This window comes from Oenanthe melanoleuca, chromosome 5 (assembly GCF_029582105.1).
Source record: "Oenanthe melanoleuca isolate GR-GAL-2019-014 chromosome 5, OMel1.0, whole genome shotgun sequence".
NCBI lineage: Eukaryota > Metazoa > Chordata > Aves > Passeriformes > Muscicapidae > Oenanthe > Oenanthe melanoleuca.
The window spans coordinates 25,466,686-25,485,959 of record NC_079339.1 but is presented as its reverse complement, the minus strand read 5'-3'; the positions used below and the strand labels follow the sequence as shown (position 1 = coordinate 25,485,959).

General features: G+C 40.1%; 1 protein-coding gene across 1 annotated transcript in view; it reads right to left on the bottom strand.

The window, feature by feature from the left end:
* LOC130254082 (uncharacterized) overlaps positions 1-19,274 on the bottom strand; it is a 62,938-nt gene that overhangs the window by 13,616 nt on the left and 30,048 nt on the right. Inside the window, exons 13-20 of the mRNA XM_056493308.1 lie at positions 7,549-7,621; positions 6,420-6,596; positions 5,671-5,807; positions 4,879-5,010; positions 3,642-3,700; positions 1,938-1,980; positions 693-756; positions 125-252 (exon numbers count right to left, since the gene is read on the bottom strand). Coding sequence (XP_056349283.1) covers positions 125-252; positions 693-756; positions 1,938-1,980; positions 3,642-3,700; positions 4,879-5,010; positions 5,671-5,807; positions 6,420-6,596; positions 7,549-7,621 — 813 coding nt within the window. The remainder of the gene's footprint in view (positions 1-124; positions 253-692; positions 757-1,937; positions 1,981-3,641; positions 3,701-4,878; positions 5,011-5,670; positions 5,808-6,419; positions 6,597-7,548; positions 7,622-19,274) is intronic.

The following is a 19,274-nucleotide window of genomic DNA, read 5'->3' as shown; positions in this document are numbered from 1 at the left end:
GTACAAAATGAAAAGCATGGATTGTATTCACAGAACAGAAACAATGCAGTTCTTTGCTGTTTGGATCACACTGGAAGTCAGCAAGCAGTATGAACAGTAGCACTGTGTAGGGCCCTGTAGTTACCTGCAGCCTGACTTTTAGGACTGGCTCCCAAGCCTTCACACAATGGAAGTAGAAAGTATCAGTGTCCTCTGTTGTCTTCTGTGTTCTCTCATGAGATGCAGGCACTGTCAGCACGAGATTTTTGCCCTCTAGCAAAAACAGGTTTGTTTAGAGAATAGTACTGCTGTTCAAGCAAAAGAGCTGACAAAGTTGGCAAACTTTCTGCTGGTGCAATTTTCTGTGGCAGCTGCTCTGTAAGCTACCCCACTGGCAAGTCTCCTACAGCACAGGACCTGGTAGTCCTGCCTTTAACCCCACAGCTCCCAGAGTCAGCACTCTCTCTCACTTCCACCAGCAAAGCCTACTGTGCCCAAACTTGATAGCCCCAAGGAAAAGACACAGAGATCATTTCAGAGCAGTTCGGGGCATTCCAGTGCATTGCATTTTATTATTTAGGTCATATATCACTATCTAAATATAATTTAGAATATTCTTAGTTGTCTCTGTACTCTAAAATGCCTCTATTCAGGTTTGAATGACTACAATAGGGTTGGTTTGGTCATGTCAGTTCACAGAGAAACTGCCATACCTCTCAAGTATTTCCTGCTTTCATTAATGTCCACATGCACTTCCAAGCAGCAAACCTCACGGGACTGTAAAAGGCAGGAATGGAAAAGGGTAAGAAAGCAAATAACACATCTGCTGCAAATAATGTCACATCATGCAGACAACCACCACCTGTAATACAGAGCCAACTGAACTGGTCTTAGTGCTGGGAGCAATCCAAGAGAAAATTCAGAGCTCATTATTCCAGGACAGTAGCCCAAGTTACACTGCTTCAGAGTGTCTGTACACTGGTGCATTGTCAGAGACTGTTAACACATTCAAATTACCCCAAAATCAAGAAACTCTGCACAACACACTGGTGCCCTAACACACATATCTAATAATTATTTAGGAAGGGTGGGGGGAAATACCTGATGATGAGTTTCTGTGTATTGTGGCAGTGATTAGTCTACAAAGCATCTTCTTATTGGCCGTGATGTAGGAAAATCATGGATTTATTCCACCCTACCCTCCACCTGAGTCACTCCAGTTCACCTTTAATAACTCATGCCAGGACAGTTTTCCAAGTCATTTCAGGAACAATGCATGCCAATCATTGCAACTCCTATGCCTCACACAGAAAATGAGGTGGAAAGAATAGAATATGTGTTGCTTTGCCTCGGGGGTATCAGGGGCTAGCATGTGGGAGCCATGCACAGGCTTGGAGGAGCTGGCATGAAGTGCTTGGTACTCCTTAGCTCCTGGGCCAGCCCGAGGAGACAGGGAATGCACCACATGCTGACTAACACCCAAGCAGGGCTCTGTGTTTCAACAGCTAAAGTAACTCTTTATTAAAAAACTCATTTCCCAAAAAAGCTGTTACATTAGATACCCTTCCAGTCATAAGCACACTGAATACCTACTATTGTCTTCTACAGACCTTTGCTTTTCCTGCCAAGTGCCATGCTGTGTTACGAGGAACACAATCAGTTTTCACCCTGAACACCAATAAATATGGGGTTCTGCAAGAGTAGCAAACCACATCTTGGCAACATATTGACATCTGTAATAGCTGAGGACTTCAAGAAACACAGCTTCTGTCTTTGTGTGGAGAGGGCAACAATAGGGCTGTAACCAAAGGGCATCATCCCATATCTCTGACTTTAAAATGCACACCATGCTCTTATCTAGCATAGTAGGTTGTGTTCTCTCTGTAAAATGGGGGAAAGAGGAGAGGATCAAAATGAAGCAGATATCAGTCCAAGATAAATTCTCATGTGAACCTTACCACCACGACATCATTAGTAATGAGATGCTCTGGAGGACCAGGACTGAAAGACAAAAACAAATAACAAACAAAAAAAGCTGTGTGAATAGCTGGATTTTGGTCTGTGTTTTGTTTAGTTTTCAAAATAGCAGTTATATGACATTTCCCACTTAAAATTGTAAGTAAGTTATCACAATTTATTTTCTAAAAGGCTAAATACATGATTCTCTGCTAAGCATGTGAATCAAAATACAGCAGCCAAGCAAAAAGAAAGACAGGATGGCCCATAAAAATACTAATGCTTAAAACTATGTGCAAAGTTACAGCAGGACAAAGGCATATTGGAATATGGGGAATCATGTCCTGCTATTAACAAATGACCATATGACTTGGGGAAAGCAAAGACTACTATTAACATGTTCTGCAAACATTTATTAGGAAAGACATTTCTGACTAGTTCATATTATAACTATGGCTGATCCCAAATGAATGGCAAATAAGAATTAGCTCCCACTGTGCTACATGTAAGACTGCAAAACACAGAGGCAAGCAATAAAAAGTCTTTGTCCCAGATATTTTACCTTGTAAGACCTTGGTCTGTCACTGAATGGATGTGGTTATTTAATAATATGAGTAATCTGCAGAGTCTACTAACAGCATCTTTCACTAAGGCAAATATTCCAACTCCCCTATGTTACACACATTCATAAATGCTTTAATACATCTGAAAGGGCCATTGAAATTATGTAGTACATGCATGTAGTACAGGGTATTTTACCAAACACCATTTCCAGGGTTAAAATTTATATTCCAGCTGTAAAATGTATTTAAATAACTAGGTTTAATTTCCAAGGATGGACATCACCCAAATGCCTTTTAACTTGAATGGTGAAAGATGTTCCTCTTATTTCTAGTCTGAATCCAGTTCCCAAGCACTGCTTCTCATTCTGACCTTTTACATATCTGACTGTAACTGCTTCCACATTTGCAGGAGGTTATTACCATCATCATGCATGATACCATCTCTAAAGGTACCTCTCACAGGTAAATTAAATACATTTTCTTGAATTTCACTGTATTAGAAATTAACCAAGAACACAATTTTTTCTGCAGTTTCTGATTTTTTTCTGCAATTTCCTCATGTTTAAGAATAAGAAGTCTTATTTTAGGGGCTTCTCTTCAAGCCTGTGATAGGATCTAAAAGACAGATAAACTTTATTTTATGGGACTTGTTCTCCTCCAGAAAATGCTGATTACCACTTTGAGGGGGATGGCCTTATTTTCATTATTTGTTGATTGTATGCTTTTTCAGTTTTACTAAGCTATTGCTTAAAGGGTGACTTTTCTAGTACTATCTACATAACTCCATGTATACATTGTAACATAACAATAATTCTGAGATAATAATAACTCTGTGAAATTCCACAATGTTCTAGGTATTGTTCAACTAATATCAACAATTTGAAGAGCACTTACATTAAGTTTCACATGCATCTTGTGTAAAAGTTATCACATTGTGACAATTTTATTACATTTCCAGGATCTAGATAGACATGTTCAACAGAAGTTTAAGATTTGTATGAAATATGCTGAAAGGTGTAATTAGCTAGAGAAATTAAGGTTAAAAAAAAAAAAAAAAAAAGTTTGAAACTTTAATTTAGGTTCACTGCTGGGACAAAGAGCTGGAAGAAGTTTCTCATCCTCTGAGGTAGGAATTTTACTTACAGTCTTTCCATCCAGAATTCTACTTCCAAGCTTTCCCATTTCTTAGAGCACCTCTCTGTCTAAAAAGAAAAGGGTAAAACAAATATAAACTATTGAAGGCTGCAAGAATTTGGCAGCACAGACACACCTAAAAAGCACTTCAAGGCCTGACATCTCTTCTGCTAATGATACCAAAAAGAGTTTGTTGTCATATCTTTCCAAAGCTGAAATTGCAACAGAAACCACAGACCTATGAAATGCACATAGGATTAATAATCTCCCATTTTGTGATATGTAGAATTATACATATTTCCAAAGATACAATTGGAGAGGGAGAGCTTGATTGAGAAGGAAATAAAATGGCTCTGTTCAAGACAATGTGCATGGGGAAAGGCATCAAAGCCCAGCAACAAATGTCACTAAGACCAGAGACATTTCCACACACAGACCATTTAAATCACATTTGGACTGAATCCAGAGGAGATGAATTAGGCAAGGGACTGAAGTGGTTATTGAATCATTGTATTTCCCAGTGACTCACCCACTGGCTGAGGAGTGCACAGCACCAGCCAGCAGGGTCACTAGGAAAATCCATGTTAACAGCTTTCAGCATGTGGGAAGTAGCTGTTTTTATGGACTGTCTCCTTCCTGTAATGAGAGTATAGCAGCACCTCAGCAACAGCTCAGACAAGCCCAGGAGCTGTCAGACCTATCCCAGCTTTGTTTACTGGGCAATTCTTTCATGGGCTCCTTAATAAAATACCAAAGATGTTAGCAGGACAGACGTTCCTTTATTATGGGCTGGAGAAATCTGAACCAACTAGAAGGAAACCCAGCATGAATTCCAACAGGGAAAAAGCCTGAAAGAATCACTGAATTCAAATAATGGGTGAATCATTTTCATGTTTTTAATAAATAAGTTGCCATTTAAGAGAAAATTTCCCCTAAGCATAGCAAAAGTGGAATAAAGCAGAAAGGTAAGGAAGTATTTATTTGGATTCTAAAAGATAAAAATTATTATTTACAGAGGCTTTCTGTTATAATATTTGCCCTCAGAGAGCATGAGAGAGAAGTTGCTTTATTTTCTGAATTTTTAAGAATAGATTCCTTAAGTCATAAAAATACAGCAAAGCTGTATCTGTTTTGATGAGGTATTGATAATGACACATAAGGCTACCTGTTCATGAACATCCAAACCCTACTTAACTTGGAACACAATGAGGTCTTGTTGATCTCTGCCTGTGTTTTCAGCCCTTACCTCTGATTTCAAAGCAAATGTCTCACGGATTGTCTCCCCAGGTCTGATTCTAGCGACATTGAAAAGAACTGTGAACTGCATGTCATCTTTGGTGAGTGAATCTTCATCACACACTGCCAATTCTAAAATGTTCTGGTAGTAGAAAAAAAAAAAAAATAAGAACACTAATTGAGCTTCTCTTAGGCAGAAACAAAAATATAAATATAGATTTTTGCAACTGTTTCACCAGCAGAGCAGTAAGAATAAAGAAGCGTGTCCTTTCCTTTAGGAGTCTGCTGATGTAGAACATCATTACACCCAATCTTGGGAAACCTGTGAAGTGGAAAACAGCTACCAACAACAGAGGTTCCCCACTCTCCTGACACAGAAAATATGCCAATGCTCTGCACCCCACTGATAACCCACCCAAAGAACACACTTAGTTTCTTCATTCACACAGTTCTCCAAATTCCACAATTTAGGGAAGGATTAAATTTGTTGTCTACACCCCAGCAACTTCACTACTCTTCCCTTAGAACCAGTGGAGGAAAAGCTCTTTTGAAATTAGCCATGCCAAAACAGCACAGAAGTATGATACAAGAGTGCTTATTTCACTCGGGTGACAACAAAGGGAGTCTGGACTAGCACAGATACAGGCACCAATGTCTGTAAATAGCTTCATATGTCTACTGTTCTGTGCAAACCAGTCTGTGAAGCAAGTGTTTTCTTAAGTTATTTAGCACAGTCGATCAACATGGTGTCAGCTGAGGATTCCCAACTATTCAAATCAGTGAAAATTCTGTTTTTTACTACCTCAACTTCTCTCTGGATCCTAAAGTAGAAAGTCTCATTCCAGACAGGGTTGTCAGAATTCTTGACGGTTTTGGTCTGAAGCTTTCCAGGTGAAGCAGACGGCAGCCACAAGCTTACATAGCAGTCTGATGAAGTCACTGCAGCAGAGAAAAATTAAAAACCTGATGCCAATATTATGGATGAACAGCAGGGCTAGGCCATAATCCTGGAGATTAATAAATATTACTACTTTTTTTTTTTTTTAATTAGTAGAGAGATCACCATTTGGAAACAACCAAGGAAAACCATCTAATTCCTGAGTAACTACAAACTGCAAATGTACACATGCACAAACAAAGTACACTAAGAGCCATTTTTCCCATGGGAAGAGAAAGAGAAGAGTAGGCTATGCCCACTGAGCATTCCTCAGGCATAGTCCCTACAATTCCAGTCAATGATGTTAAAAAGTTAAACTACAGCTGGTTCCAGGAAGGGCTGTTAGGATGATTACAGGAAAGGAGATGCACGTTACAGAGATCAGAGCCTGCCTGGCTCAGCTGAGTCACACAAGCATGCGAGGGGACTGATGGCTGTCTAGAGGTGTTAGGCACTAGGCAGGATGATCTGCTGCAGCTCAAGGCCAGCGTGGGCCCAAGCAAGTCGGAAATCTTCGCTTCTCTTCCATGCCATATCTATTCCTTGTGGTTAGTGCGGTCAGTGCCTCGAGCAGCCATCCTTTGGGGAGAGCCAGGGTGGGGAAGCACATTTACTTTGTGAAGCTGGACAACGGTGGGAAAGGAAATCTCCAAGGTGATGTCTCTCAGAGCTGGAGTCAGGACTTGATGGAAGATTTCCACTGCAGCCCGAGATGCCTAAATACTTCAGACTGGTATCAAGCAGTGAATAACATTGCCCCGCAAGGTTTTGGCACGAAAGTGGAACTGTCCCTTCAATAGAGTAGATAGAAGAGATCATTGAAACTCAGAAACACAGGCCTTGTCACACTAACACCTTTCTGGATGGAGCTGGATGGCATTTGCCAGTGGAGCTCAGGAAGCCTTTGGCAGGCACTCACTCAACCAACTAACAGGGGATTCACTCCCTCTGTTCTCCTTCACATCAGGCCCAGCCCTGCATGGCAAGGCACGGATGGGCTCAGCTGTAACTCAAGTAAAGTGTTGCAAAGTGATACTTTTTTTTGGCTGAGTCATTTTGCCCTAGAGGAATACACAGGCCAGAAGTTTCAAAATTGACAAAAGGCACCTCAATGCCTCTGTCCTAACTGAGGAACTCACTGGAGACCTCTGCAAAACTGGCAGCTGAATGGCTGGTCCACAGCACACCTGGAGAAGGAGACATAGGAGGCTGTGAAGGGGAGATAAGGAGTTAAAGACACTGGAACACAAAAGCACACAGAAAAGTCTGCAGCATGGGCTTAGAGCTGGATCTGCAGAGGTCCTCCTTAACCAAAACTATCAACACAGTTTATTGAGACTGGTCATCTGAGAACAGCAAATACCCTGAAAGATAAGGTGTTTTAAAAGGCTTGAGATTCTCTAATTGACCCTTGATTATTGCATATAATTGGTACATTTCAATAACAGGTCTGTAAATTCACATTCCTGCCCAAGCAGATTCACAGATTGTGGTGTCCTAATGAAGTCTACCCTCTTGGCCCAGAAAATAAATCTGAGTGTCTTGGTTTTTACCAGTTCCCCGAATGCCACTAGAGATGTACTCCAATCTCCATTGGAGACATTTGATCTAGTTATAGCCCTTGCATGAGTATTTCTACTGCCATGCTTTAAGTACGTTGCTTTCATACCTTCAGTACTTAAGAAAATTGCTCCCTGTGTAAACTCTGGAGGTGACTAAAAACACAATCAAACCACAACTCACACAGGTCTCTTGACTTGATGTTCTTAGCTTGTATGATTCTTACAGAAAGCATGTGGATGGGGCAAAACTTAATCTGCAGAGAAAACAAAGGCAATAATTTGATCAGCTCAGAATGCAAAAACAAGATGTATTTTGAACAGCACAGGGGGACAGCCTGCCCATGTTTGACCACCCTCAAGTGGAAGTACACCATGCTAAGATGAACACAGAGAAAACACAGGCCCAGACAATGGTATGGAAAGCTTTCTTAGTCACCCAGAAACACTTGTTTTCAGGCAACCTGATGCATGATGATGCAGTGATGGTTGTACCACCAACACCCCAAGGGCTCTGTGCCACCCATGGGTCAGCAGGGAGCCTTTGGAAGGGGACATTAGGAATTGCAGCTGCCTGCCCAGGTCACCTTGGCCAGGACATGGTACTTACCAAAAAGCACTACAAACTTCTGACTTTGTATCTGAACTAAGACTAAATCTCTGTGATGCTTGTGAGTAGGGCAGGCTCAACAAATGGCCCTGCTGGGTTTGAGGGAACAGACCACAGGCCCAGCAGAGACCCTGCACACAAAATAAAAACTGCCCCGCTTTGCAGATAGGATACCACAGAATTCCCTATCATTATGTACCCTGAAAATAATTATGGGAATGGAAGTACTTCCCTTCCAGACATGAGATTTATTTCTATCACAGATTATCCTTTTAACACTATTTCAAGTTACTTCTTCCCAACTCTTAAAAACTAAGATTTCCATGCTAAGGTGTATTTTTTCAAATTGTTAAATTTAAATTTCCTTTTAATTTTCTGTCAGTTGTTTGTTTTTGCATGCCATACTAGCATGGCTTGCCAGCAATATTAAGTAATAACACAGTCCCACTACACTAATTACAGTCCCACTATCACTAATAAATTGAAACTTAAAGCTTAAACTAGCAACTGAAATATTATCTCTGTTTGCCTAAACAAGGACTCTCATTACACTGTCACTAAATAATTTGACAGTTTTATTTTGAAAGTTAGCACCATGACTAATTTTCCTGACAAGGAAATGATTAACTCTGTATACACAAACTATTGGGGAAGGAGGAACCTCTCTACAGAAAGAGTCACTCACTACAGTTAATCAGAAATTCTTTTAAAATGAGGTGGAGACTCTTGGACATGTTTATTAGAGATGAGAATAGCCTGCATTCAGCTTCATTCAGGCTTGTTTAGAGGTAAATTACATTACATAAGATGGATATCATCTGAACTGTGAATTAGCATGTTCAAATAAAGGCTTAATATTAAATTGTATTATGTCACTTAAAAGTTACATACTTTTAAAATTCAGATTAATATTTAAGAGTTGCCCTGAGCAGAGATACCCTTGTTAAACTCATAAAATCACATTAGTCTGTCTCTTGGCTTATATAAAAATGCAAAGCAAATTTGTTTTTGTATGACAGGAACCCTTTCCAGTATGTCTTCCTCCAAATTTAAAAATGACATATTTAAAACTTTCTTAGTTTAATGCATTGTGGACATTAAAAGTTCCAGTTGGGACACTTCCATATTATTCCAGTTGCCCACTGAAAGAATTTGACTTTAATTTTCCTGTGCAAATAGTTATTTAACATAGAACTACCAGCTGGAACACTCACTCACTCAGCATTCCTAGTGGTTTTCATTTACGTGAATTATTGGATTATGTAGACAATTACACAGGTGACTAGTTTTAATTAATATGTTAATTCTTAGTCATTTTGTAATCAACTTCTCCCTTGCTCAACAGAATCCCAGACCATTCACAGAATCTGCCTTCACTGAAGGAACAGATGTTGGCATAAAATTTGTTTTGAAACTTTTTGTGGTGAAAATTTCCAAGCTGCTTATAAAAATGGTGCCTCTGCAGGTCACCTTCAGAGAACTCTCAGATGTGACAGAAGTTCTGTTTTCATCCTCTGCCACTACAGCCAGAGTGCCTCACTCCTCCTCCCTCCCCCTTCCAACAGCAATCACTCTCCTCAAACATGTCAACATTTGCCAAACGATGGAAACACCATCAAAGATGACTTTTCACTCCTCCTGATTCCATGCAGATTAGTCCTGGTGGTGTTGCAGGATGAAAGGCATTCCATTCAGATGGAAAGGGTGGCCATAATAAACACTAAGGGCTCTGTAAATCCTACAAGAAAGCCAGAAACCATCCCTCTCCCAAGACTCCAGTTACTCCAAGCTGTGATAACCATTCAGAAGTGGGCTAATCCCTTTTTTCATCACATAAAGGCAGAGCTAATTTCCTTCAACAATAGTCCAGAGCAGACTCTTAGGTCTGATTTGGATGGTGTAAAATAACATCTTTGCCTGAAAGTCCTGGTACTCCAGAATACCCTTCTACAAAAAATAATTACAGTTAGAGGAACCACTTGCTATTTTCATAACATGAAAAGCAACATGTAACTCCACAATTAATGTAACCTGATGAATGCACACAGCATCACCCAGACAGCCCTTGACAGACTTGCAGCTGCATTGGTCTTGCTGGTTTTAGGTCACTTCCTTGGGAGACACATGTCTTCTTGTACAGGCAAGCAGAGAGTAACAAAATCCCTCTGTAAACATCCAGAGTCAAAGGCAGCTTTCCCAGAAGCACAGTGTTCTGTTTTTGCTGGGAAATTACTAGTGTGAGACCAGCAACAGAGTGCAGGATTCAGCCACCTGTGTAGTGTTGCATCCTAAGAAAGAACTCTTCAAGCCAATAAATAGTAGCATCTCCAGAGCACCAAAGAGAAGGCTAAAACTTGGAGGGGGAAAGAAAATAAACCAACAAACTTCTTTTCACTTGACAATATTTAGCATTAAACTACACTTCTGTACCCTCAAAGCAAGATTTGAGAGAGTCATTTCTGTTTAAAGCACAGAAGAGTCAGTAATCAGGAGATAAAACTAGCATGTCAGAATTGCCACAGCTATATCAAACCTTAACAGACTGAAAATTCACATCTGTTGCCACCATCTCATTGACTGGAACAATATACCCTCACTGACCTCCTTCCACAGGAATGCTGATCATCTTTGGAAGGACACATAAATCTCTTGTTTACAGGCAGTTAGTCACTTAAGGTTTCCAAAAAGAAAACTTTGAGCATATGAAATCTTCTCAAAGCTTATAAATATTGAGGAGCCTACCAAAACATCAGTGGATGGCAGTAAAAGAAGAAAAACCTACCAAGAGCTCACATTTTTATTTCAGTCCTTATTACCCCTCCATGCTGCTACTAGAAGATCTCATGGCTGCCTTCACTACAAAGTCAGTATTCTAGGGAAGTTTCTGCAGTCTGGGAACCTCATCCCATAACTACCTGTTCTCTTTTTCCTTTTTTTTAAATAAGTCCTTGGTCTGTACCTGTTGGAAGGCTGACTGGAATGTCAGTGTTTCACTCTCCCTGCACCAAGCTTGAGCAGCTCTCTGAGCAGAGTTATCACCACAGGAGAACACCAAGTCATATTAAGGTTTAGATGAGGCTTTTGCTGTCTTCTCACACTTGGAAAATAGCTGTAGGATTTGTCACTCAGCTTTATACATGTGTTTCAGTCATGAATAATTACCTTCTTTCACGGATTACTTCTTTCTCCATCAATGTACTAGAAGCTGTACAATATCATGCTTACAAGATCTCACACCAAATGTAATTATTTGGCATATTCTCACCATTATTTTATGTTAGATACTGAGGATTTGGTCCAACTACAATTTGGCACTTTACCAAATTGAGATTAAATCTAGAAATGTATAAACTTAATTAAAGTTCAGAAAGGAAAGCTTCATTACCAGCCTGGTTCTAAAGCATACTCTTCCACAGAGGTTCTCTAATATCTAATGTTGGCTGTTAGCCCTTCCATCAGTGAGAACACTGCTAGAAAATTGTCTTTCCAACCAGCTGCCTACTTTCATTAAAACTAAAGGGATGAAAATTTCTAGTGGAAAAAGTGACTGACTGAAGAAATACAGAGAACTGTGAGAGTCTCGTTTTGCTTGGGAATCACAATTTTCCCAAATTTTATCATTGGAAGTTGAACAGTTAGTGAGGAAATCTAATTCACTTTACAAACATATACTGTAATTTCATGTAATCACTGATGGATTACTTCAAGAATCATTGTGGATTTCAGATCTATCTCCTGTTCATATATATCAGTCACCACCTTTACACATATGAGTGGCTCCCTCAGGGCTTTGTATTGACAAAATTTCTGAGTATTTTATCAGATGAAAATTATTCCATAGTCCACCAAATAAAACTTCTAAAGAGGGATTACTCTTGTCTGAGCAGAAGAAAAGACCTTGTCACGAATATGAGAAGTTGTAAGTTAATACTGACAATCACTTCTGTGTCAATTTTGTAGCCCTCTCAAAGTGCAAAAAAATAACTGGGAGGTTTGGAGGTCATCCTAGATAGTTCAAAGGATCCACACATTTCTAAACATGTGGGTTTTTTACTGTAAAAGAAAAAACAACACACAAAACCACTCTGTTCTTATTTCCATATCTATTTACCAACTGATGCATACTGAAACACGCTTGCCTGACACAACAGCAGAGCTACCTGCAGTACTGAATTAATCTCTTCCCTTGGAACAGAAGTTTTCTGACTTGAAACTTGCTCTCAAATCTTTGACAGTGGTGCCTATGAACCAGGAGTCTGTACTCACAGAACAGCAGCTGCAGCTTTGGGAGGAAATGCAAGAACCTTGTCATTGAAGCTTTCTAGATAAAATTAGCTGAGCTATCTACCCACCTATCAGCTCCAGAACCATCTATTAGATATAATCTTGATCTTTAAAACTGATAGAAAATATTCATACTTACAATAGAGAGATATGTCTGGATCTGACTGGTAGATGGATTAGATACTAATTTTATCCAGAAACTACATGACATTTACAATTTATTTTCTTTGCCTGAATGTTTGAATATTTTTAACCTATCCCTTGAGCCATCCATTCATGCTACTGATATTTTTCAAATCTTTAACTTTGCCTGCAAATATTTCCATGGCACAATTAACAAGCTCTATAGGCTGTAGCACGTAAAATTGTTTCTCACCATATTTTAAGCCCATGAATGCCCATATTTGTTTAATTTGTTGCAAAATTTGATGAGGAGTTTGATGCATAAAGAATGATTCATGCTTTGCATTCAGACACCACGTCCATTATTTTTTTAAGGTATACATGAGGAAAGAATTTTCAACTCATAGTTCTGTTGATATATACTTTTGATATATATATTTATATATATAAAAGTCACCAATTAGAATCTCTGAATAGAACTTACTATTAGAAAACTCAAGTCCAGACATGAAATACTTCCACTAGAACTGCAAACGTTGTAAACATTACATTAAAAATAACTAGATCTAACAAGCCAAGCAGCTCGTTAGATGTCTCCCCTGTAGCTAAAGTAACATAGATTATGCTTTGTTGCTAGATAAAGCTGCTGGTTTATTTCAGCTGGGCCAAGCTGAACATGTGCTACCCAGAGAAGAGCACGCAGGAGGGCTAAAGCACTTTCATTTTATGGGAGGTAAGCTCTTCAAGACCAGCCTCCTGTTCCTTCACAGACTTCACTCCAGCAGGTACCCCAGAGGACAGCAGCAAAGCTCCCCATTTCTCCGTGCTTTCACTGAGGCTCAGTTCCATGTCAGTCACTGGGAGGTGACAGAGGGGACAGGGGGTCTGCCAAGGCCAGGATGCCCCGGCCAGCAGCGCAGCCTGTGCATCCCAGCGGATGCAGGAGCAGGAGTTTGCTGGGCAGAGCTGGAGCAGAGGGCCCAGGCAGTGCCAGGCCATGGCAGGGCGGTGCTGCTCCCTTACCTTGGCTGGTGGGCTCCCCATGGCAGCAGGATGGCAGCGAGCGAAACCCCAGCTTGGGTGACAGATCTGTCAGCTGACAAACGCCGGCAGCTTGTTGTGCTGCTGCTGCTCTGAAATAACCTGAAGGACACATATAATTTATACAGGCGCCGAGCTCCACCCTCTGCCTCCTCTGTGTGCGGGAGAGCCTGCCTACATCTCAGAGGGCAAGATCTGCAGTGTCAGGGGTGAGCTGAAAGGCTGACACTTCCATTATTTCTCACAATTTGCTATTGCCCCAACATCCTCCCATCAGGTTTTTGGGTTGATTCTGACATGCCCAGAAAGTCTTCCTTCACTTCCATGTCTTCCACATATATAGTCAGAAGATTAATTTTCAGTTCTTCCACAAAATACTCCACAAAAAAAGAAAGAAAAAAAAAAAAAAAAAAAAAAAAAAAAGCCAAAGGGAATGGAGAACTGAAACTCACCTATTACACTCTCTGGTGGGCAACCAATCCACTTTCAAGCATTCTTTTCAACTTCTCCTACAATAAGGACTCAATATATTCCCAATATGTTATTGGCAATCTTTCTGACAACCAGTAAATCACAACTCCTCAGCTGGAAGTACCTACTGGCTGCTCGCCTGGCCAAAGCAGAGATGCTGGTGAAATTGAGATAAATATTGGCAGAGAAAGGGAAAGCTGCATGCCTTCCCTCTGCTTCTTTTCCCCTCTACCTGCTTCTTATATGAATACAATAACTTGATATTTCCCAGCTTCCCATCCTGTTCCCCCATCAACTTGCTGTTGACAGTGGGTCCTAAGGAATTCCCTGAGGATGGCAGAGGCATGGCTTCCTCCACTTCTCCCATGCCTACTGTGACCTGCTGACAGGGTACCTGTCAGGACATAGCTCCAGGCAATCTGCTCTGTCTGTACCTTAATCCACACTTGCAATTTCATGGTGTACAGACCCAGACCTGGAAAAGGCCTGGTGGCCACCATAAGTTTTCAGTAAGGTATGTTCTCACTGGGGCATAGTAATACCAGATAGGATCAAGCCTCACAAAACAGCCAGTGGACACCTTAAACTGATGGAGAATGTCAAGAGTTAATTTTCATCAAATTATGAATCTGGCTTTCGACAAAAGAAGAAAAAATTAATTCTAACCACAATAGTTGTTTAGGAAAATAGGTTCACCTGAAATCTTTGGCTTCAGATTTTTCAGGTACACACTGTGGATCATCCACTTTGTAAAATATTTTCCACAAAAAACTGTCACCAGTTAAAATCAGTTTTAGGCAGATGCTCCTGGGCTTCTGCAAGTGACAACCAAACACTCAAACTGGCATTTCACATATTTTGCTATGGCTGAAAAGGCAGCCACCATGCTCACCACCAGTGAAGACTAGATGCACTAGGTTGAAATCTTTGAAATACTAAAAAGAAAGATATCTCAAATAAAGGCCTAATAAAGCAAATCAAAAGGCAGTTACAAATCTCACAGAAAAATCAACCAAAACTCATTTGAAAGCAATGTGGAGTTCAGAGCAATTAACTATGCAAGCCTGCAGGACTCCTGCAGTAACACTGTTTTAACAGCCTCACTTGGGTGTTTTTACAGGACCAGTTAAGACTGCAGTGCACACACTCATCTTCTGCTTCCATGGACACAGGAGTCTGTAACATCCCACTTCCAGAGATAAGGGAAAAAGCAGAGAATAAAGGAAAAACCTCTTATTCAGAGAGGAGTCTAGGTTTTCCACTTTTGTATTGCTGTTGCAGCTTTGATCAGACATTTTGCTGCTACAGTGAACTGAGAGACCAAAGTAGAACATTGACAAATTTACCTCCTAAAGTGGAAAACCAGCCAGAGAACAATGAACTCCTCTCAAAGAGTGGTATGTCTGCTGGAAACAGAGCAACACATTAAAAACAGAACAGCTGCAGCAGGGAGACCCATGTCTTAATAGAACAGGAAAGAAGAAAAAAAAGCTCCCAGAATGCTTTCAAATCAAGGTGCAAAAGTTATTTTCAAGAGCTATGGAACTAATTTTTCCAATAACCCCTCCAAGAACTTAATGTTTCCAGTAAATCAGCATGGCCAAAATGCATAAAAGGTTTTGTGTTTCTTGTCAACAAGCACACAGACAAGTACTACATCCATTTCCTCCTGGGCATCAGGGAGATGGGCTATGTGACATCAGGGCTTGCTGCAGACATAAAAAACATACAGCATGGGGAAAGTAAGACAAAGTCAACTGTGTAAGGAAGGAACAACAGAACTGAAAGGTTAAACCTAAACCAAAGAGGGCACAGCAGAGTATGTTAGTGAACTAGATAATAACTAGGCAATAACTTCAAGGTGGTACAGAAAGTCCTCCCCATCCCCTCTTTAGAGGGAGGACATAGTCAAGCCAGGCTTATACTAGTGGAGTTAGACCCAGAAAATACAGTACTGTACCTTCAGCACAGATTGTAAAAGACTGTTCAGGAGACAAAGAGAAGAGGTATTTACTTGTCAATTAGGACAGTCTCATTCCACATGTGTGACTGAATCTTACTTCTTTTCCAAACTACTATTAAGAAAGTACTTGGAAATAAGCTGGGATGGGGGAGGAAGAGATAAAAATACATATCAAATTATACTGAGGTTAAATTGGTTCATACAGTACCTGCTGGCATTTGGGTGATGCACACAAGAGAATATGTGTAACAAAATCAGAATGGAAGGATTGCAAGCCCATGCTGCAAGCTCAGCATGAAAGAAATAAAAGCCAATTAATACAGAGTTCAGCTACATGCAATTTACCCACTGGGCTGCTCACTGACTGCCCCTTGCAGGAAGCTACTGAGCTGCCAAAAACCAAACAGCAGAGTGGCAGCAACTCCAAAAGATTGTGAACTGGCATAAACTGAAAAGCTAACAGGGACAAAACCTGCAAAAGATACAGAAGTCTCATTTAGTGGAGATCACTGTTTGCCCCAGCAATGGCATTGCAAAATTTCAAACTCAGCTTTGGTGTACAAAAACTGCCCTCACTGAGGCACTGTCTTCATAGTCCTTCCACCCTTGGTCCCAAAAGCCTCATGAGGAAGGATGGCAGTTACCAAAGCACTCTCCCATAAATATAAACCTCCTGTAACTTTGTTTGAGAAAAGTCTTTCATTCATTCATTCATTCATTCATTCATTCATTCATTCATTCATTCATTCCATAAAAGCCTCCAAACAGAGATAAGTGATGGGTCTTTCTAGGGCTAGATGCAGCCACACCACTGAGTAGGTGGAGGTGGAAGACTGCATTTTAAGGAGATGCATTGTTTTGCCAGACAGAGACAATGGGAGGTAATAGTCACTTTCTTTTTGCCTCATAAGTCAGTTTGTTTCTTGTTCAGCTCAGTGGCTAGGTTAGGAAAATTATAGTTATCTAAGAAAATAAATGTGTATGGTCAAATTCAAACTCTTTAAAAATGTTGACAGAAATTGAGAAAATTTTTTTTTTTTTCCTAGCTCATCCCCAAAGTATTTTTTTCCATTTTTTCCTTTAACCACCATTAAAAAAAATCCAAACAACCGAAAAAATATTCAAATCTATCTCAATTTTTCACTTCAAAATTACCATGGGAAACTAAGAGCTATAAAGCAAGCTTCTTCAGAAATGCCACATTTAGGACATGTAATATTTAATTTTGAAATAAAAGCTTTCTAATTTTTCATTGTTTCCCCCTTGCCCATTCTGAGCAAACAACACAAGCAATCTGAAATTATTTCAGATCTTTGAATATTTTCCAAACAACCGTTTTCAGTACCTGCTGTTAATTAGAACAAAATCCCAGGTTGTCTATCTGAGGAGCAATCAGTAAATGTACTATCCTTCTGGCTATCAAGATCTATCCCTGTTTCAGGAAAGTAAAAGGTGTTATATCCTCTTACCTATCTCCTGAACCACGGCTACCTTAAACAAAGACATCCTACAGTAAAGCCAGTATCACTGGCTCTTTTTCCTGGCCAGAGTAAGAGAGCTACTAATTTCCTGAGGTGCTTTGCAGGTGTGGTTGTAAATATGGCAAGATAGTGATCTTTGCAGCTTCACCATGGGAGGAAGCTGCTCATTACTTACCTGGGCTATCTGAGGACTGCAGTGTTACCTTTCCAAGACACGTCAATGTAAAGCCACACATTGAAACCTACTGTGTTTATGCTTTAGAAATTGTTCTTTTATTTTAAACCAAGGGGTTGCAGAGCACCTAATTGAAATAATGGTTGAGTAAGATATTTCAATGTCTTTCCACTCAAGCCAGTTTCTCAAACATTTATCTTCAGATCTTATTCAAATAGTCTGACACTGATGTCAGTATAAAATTGCTTGTGCAAAGACCTCAGAAGAGTTAGGTAAGTATTACACTTCACCACTTGGCTGACAGGGACACTTGACTTATGGTTATGGTATTCAGCTTCAAATTATCAAGAGAAGGGTTTCTTCCTTAGTTGCCACCTACCTCTTTTATTTATTTAATGGTCACTTTTTTTAGAATCGAGAGTAACTCTTGCTTTCTGTCATTGTTTTTCACTCTCTGTGACTATAAGTTCTTTGGGGCAGGATCTACTAAGGACATGTTTGCTACTGAAAGTTATTATACTGGGAAAGAGTAATTAAAAAACAAAGGTTGCAGTGATTGTATGACACATGCAGCAGCATTTCCTTTTTGTTTCTGTCCAATCCTGTTTCAGCTCTGAATGTGGGTTTTTTCAAAGTCCGACCTTTACCTGAGCACAACCCTTAAATGTTGTTGAGAAAGAAATAAAAGACATACAGCAATATATTTCAAATAATATGGAAGTCATCAAGGGTTCAATTAATGCATTCCTGTCAGTAACTTACTGTCTAAGTTGCCCTTCAAAAATAGACTAAAATAGTAGCAAGCATCCTCACTGTGCTATTCTGTAGGTGGGTAGCCAGTGGGTAGGCTTAACTAAAACTAGCATCAGCCAACCTGTGTCCTGGCCTAGGTAATCTGGAAGATTTTAGTGAAGTGTAAATGTAAGAAAACCACTGAACTGAGCATAGAGGCAAGGCAAAGAAATACAGAAACAGCCAATTCAGGGAGAACTGAATGCATTCATGTGCATCACCAGTAGCTGGGGAAATACCTGCAAAGTGTGTCTTTATAGCAGGCACACTGATCATTAAGAGCAAGTGAATACTGACACAGAGTCCTTGGTTAATACCTGAAAATGTTCAAGTCTTAAAAATACCCAATGGCAAAGTTTCATGTTGCATCAGGAAATCTAAGAGTTAGTTGTTGCTAAAAAAAAGGAGGTTTTGCTCCAGTCCAACTCCCAAGCTTAGAAAGCCCTGCTCCTACTTCACAGTACTGGCTCTGGAACTCCTCTGGCAAAATGCTATGCTCATTTGAAAGGCTGAAGCAACAGAAAACTACACTTCTCCTTTTCCTGAAGGATTTCCAGGGCTGTCCTTCTGTAGTGGCATGCAGCCATTACCTCAGCTTGAGCTCACCAGTGGGAATCTGACCATGGACAAGCAGCATTGTCCATTCAAGCTGTCTAAAGCATCAGCACTCCAAGGGAAATTAATATCAGAGCTGGAAAATGCATCAGACAATTCAGTGCACATTCCTGCAAGTGGATCATTAGCATCCACTGACCTCACTACCAGAAAGTCACTATCTCTTTGTAGGTGGGATCTAAGGTTATTGAAAGATCCTCACACTGGAAAACTGGATCTTTTTCCTTTCTCCACTTCTGTCCTTTTTTTTTTTTTTTTTAATACAAAAACTCTAGATATCAACCAAGCTATATGACCAATTTAGAATAACAAGAGTTTGACTTAGTCATTAGTGTTATTATGAGCCTTGCAAGCT